General features: G+C 43.9%; 1 protein-coding gene across 1 annotated transcript; it reads left to right on the top strand.

Moving 5' to 3' along the window:
* Nucleotides 1-493: 493 nt before the first annotated feature.
* On the top strand, nucleotides 494-1621 carry LOC123241199 (olfactory receptor 52K1-like). Its single transcript, XM_044668901.1, has one exon. The coding sequence runs from the start codon at nucleotides 674-676 to the stop codon at nucleotides 1619-1621; it is 948 nt and encodes a 315-aa protein (XP_044524836.1). The 5' UTR covers nucleotides 494-673.
* Nucleotides 1622-3924: the final 2303 nt, after the last annotated feature.

Genomic DNA, 3924 nt, shown 5'->3' on the forward strand with positions numbered 1-3924 from the left:
TAATGGCATTCTACTAAAATCAAACAAAAACTCCTCTCTTTGGCACTTTAAACCTTTCTCAAACTTGATTCCAATTTATCTTTCCAGGCTGATAGACATTTCTCCCCTGCAATACTCTATGATCCAGAGAAACTGGCCTTCTTGGTATTCCTCTCACTTGGCATTCCATCTGCCATCTTGCTTCTCTCCACAAGCTATCCCTCCTGCCTGGAATACACTACCTCTTCTCTCTGCCTCTTGGATACCTAGTTACTTATAAAGCTCAGATCATATTTCTCTACTCTATAATTTCCTTCCTCCTCTACGTGAGACTCCCTCCAAAAATTATCTTTTATTTCCTTTGTATATTATTTTCCACTTATTTTTATGTGTACATGTTGTCTTCTCCAATAGATTGTAAGCTCCCTGAGGGAAGGAACAGTTTCATTTTTGTCTTTATATCCCTAGCAGTGAGGCCAGTGCCTGGCTCCTGGTGATTGATTGATCGGTGTCTATTCAGAAGACAGGTTTGTCAGTGGAGAGACAGCAGTCATTTTATCAAGATTTATCTTATTACATTTTGTCCAATAATGTTTAAGTTTCTTGCATTCACCTCCAGGAATATCAGATAAAGAAGCGTGGGGAACGTCATCTCTTCCCTCATCCCAGAGCTTTCTGGCCAGTCCTAGCAAGGATGTCAGGATGGAATGTGACCTTCAACATCTCTTACACCAACTTCTTCTTACTGGGCTTCCCAGGACTCAAGGAATCACGGTCCCTTCTGATCCTCCCATTTTCCTGTCTCTATATGGTGATCCTCTCAGCCAATGGCCTAATCATCTATATGGTGACCACCCAGAGAAGCCTGCACCAACCCATGTATATACTCATTAGTCTACTCCTGGCTGTTAATATCTGCACTGCCACTACTGTGGTTCCTGCCATGCTCTTCAGTTTCTCCACCCACCTCAATCGCATCTCTTTGACTTGTTGCCTGGTCCAGATGTTCTTCATCTACTTTCTACTTGCTTTTGATTGCAACATCCTTCTGGTCATGGCTCTGGACCGTTACGTTGCCATCTGTTACCCATTGCGCTATACAGAAATCATGACAGGCCAGGTGCTAGTGGGGCTGATAGGGGTAGCAGCCACCCGGAGTGTGGGTATTGTGGCCCCTGTCATAGTTCTGGCATCAAGAGTCCACTTTTGTCGCTCCAACATCATCCGTCACTTCACCTGTGAGCACATGGCCTTGATGAAGCTGTCCTGTGGAGACATCTCACTGAATAAGACTGTAGGACTTGCCCTTCGTGTCTTCAATAGGATCCTGGACCTGCTTCTTCTGGGAACCTCCTACACCCGCATCATCCATGTTGCCTTCAGGATCTCCTCAGGGGGTGCTCGCTCAAAGGCTCTTCACACATGTGGATCTCACCTGCTTGTCATCTTCACCGTGTATGGCTCTACTTTGTCTTCCTCAATTGTGTATCGTGTGGCCCGAACTGCATCTCAGGATGTACACAACTTGATCAGTGCCTTCTATTTGCTGATCCCTTGCCTTGTCAACCCTGTCATCTATGGAGCAAGAACCAAAGAGATCCGGCAACAGTTAGCAAAGTTGTTCCAAAGTGCAGGGTCATGAACCACTTTCCATAATTCCCTCAAAAGGACCTTCCAAACTGGTGCAACTGCCTTCAATGGGGAGGGTTTAAGTTGGAGACTTTTATATTTAGATCTGGAGGAAAATAAGGGTTAAATGACAGGGATTAAAATTGAAGTTCAGTCAGAAAGTAACAAGACTATACTTGGGTTTTCAACTCTTTCTCTAAAATCACATCACTAAAACTAGGATCTGCAATGTGTCTCAAAAGTCACCTATTCCCAGCCCTCCCTGAGCCGACTCCATTCATGCAGGAAAACTGGCTTCCTCCAATTTTGTACAACCTTAACTGCTGGCAAATTTTTCCTTATCTGAGTCCAAAAGTGACCTTTTTGCTGCTTCTTCCCATTACTCCCAGTTCTGTCCTGCAGAGCCAAGTTGAACAAATTTAATTTTTCTATAACAATAGTCTTTTAATTACTATCATTTGTACTTAAAGAATACCAAACTGACATCACTAATGATGTCTTTTGACTGGGGCATAAAATGGATTTAAGTGAGGCAGAGTTCCATAAAATAATCAGCCTCGCTCCTTTGCTAGTCATTTAAATCCAGTGGCAAGACAAAAGTCAAGAGGACTGCTGATGGCTCTAGATGCAATGGATGATCTTGGCTTCTCCAGTGCTAATCAAACTCTACACATTCCACATTGCCTGCTTCCACCACCTTTGTGGCCATTGGAATACATTGTTCTCATCCACCCCTTTCAACAGGAAAAATCTTCGCATTCTTTTTTTTTTTTTAACCCTTGTACTTCGGTGTATTGTCTCATAGGTGGAAGAGTGGTAAGGGTGGGCAAAGGGGGTCAAGTGACTTGCCCACAGTCACACAGCTGGGAAGTGGCTGAGGCCGGGTTTGAACCTAGGACCTCCCGTCTCTAGGCCTGACTCTCACTCCACTGAGCTACCCAGCTGCCCCCTCGCATTCTTTTTTTTTAAAACCCTTAACTTCTGTGTATTGGCTCCTTGGTGGAAGAGTGGTAAGGGGTGGGCAATGGGGGTCAAGTGACTTGCCCAGGGTCACACAGCTGGGAAGTGTCTGAGGCCAGATTGGAACCTAGGACCTCCCGTCTCTAGACCTGACTCTCAATCCAGTACCCAGCTGCCCCAAATCTTCACATTCTTGGGGAAGACATCCCCCTAACTCACTGACAGAGTTGAGGTCTGTCGGTTACCCTCAACCAGGTTTAGCCAGCCTGCCAAGACAGTTTATCCAGGTGTGGCCATTGGGTAGTCTACAGCTTCTTGGAACCACAAGTGAGGGCTGGATGGCAGGTGGACACCAAAGGAGGAAAGTAACCCTGAAAAGAGCTCATAAAGCTCTCATATCAGAGGCACCAGTCACCCACATATACCCACCTTAAACGGGTATTGCTTCTTGGGAGGACACCAGGACCCAGAGCCTCAAAGACAGCCTCTCGGGGCTCAGTGCAAGAGAAAGGCACACTAGCATATGCACTTGTCCTAGCATCCAGTCTTCCTCAAATCAAACTTCCCTCCTTCACACAGTTTTCACTCTGATACTCTTGACTCATCAGCAGACAACTGAAACTCCAAGCACCTGGACATTCCCTCGTAATCAGTCCCCTACACACAATGTCCCTTTTCTCCAATGACTTCCACCAATACAAAGTCATAAAGCCTTATAGCAATAGAGTATAATACTTAATTTGGATTCTGAGTATGTGGGTTGATACATTGACTCTGCCCCTTAGTGCCTAAGTGATCTTGAACAAGTCACTTAATCTCCCTGGGCCTCAGTTTTCTCATCTATGGAATGAGTAGCCTGGATTAGATTAGATGATGTCTAAGATCCCTTCCAACTCTAAATCTTTGAGTCTTTGATTTTCAGTCCACATACAAAACCATATGCCCACAGACTGGTCTCTACAATCATTACTTCAAACATATGCATCAGAGGTTTTTCTCAACAAGCCTTAAGTAAGCAAAAAAAAAAAAAGAAAGAAAGAAAAAGAAAAATTGGAGGCTATTCTAACTACTTCCAGCATACAGCTATTCCCTCTTTACAGTCATTCTCGCAGGGATAACCATCAGAAACTTTGTCAAGTGCTTTGTTGAAATCCAGTTACATAATATCTCCTCAGACTGAGTCATCTGGTTAACTTTTCAACAAGAGGAAATGAGATTAGAATGGCATAGTTTTTGTTTTGTGAAACTATGATGGCTCTGACTCGTATTTCCCTTTCTAAATACTCATAGACTATATGTTTAATAATGTATTCTAAAATTCCAGGTCTAGTTTCTTAGTCTATACTTTGCAGATTC

The sequence above is a fragment of the Gracilinanus agilis genome, chromosome 3 (assembly GCF_016433145.1).
Source record: "Gracilinanus agilis isolate LMUSP501 chromosome 3, AgileGrace, whole genome shotgun sequence".
Classification (NCBI taxonomy): Eukaryota; Metazoa; Chordata; class Mammalia; order Didelphimorphia; family Didelphidae; genus Gracilinanus; species Gracilinanus agilis.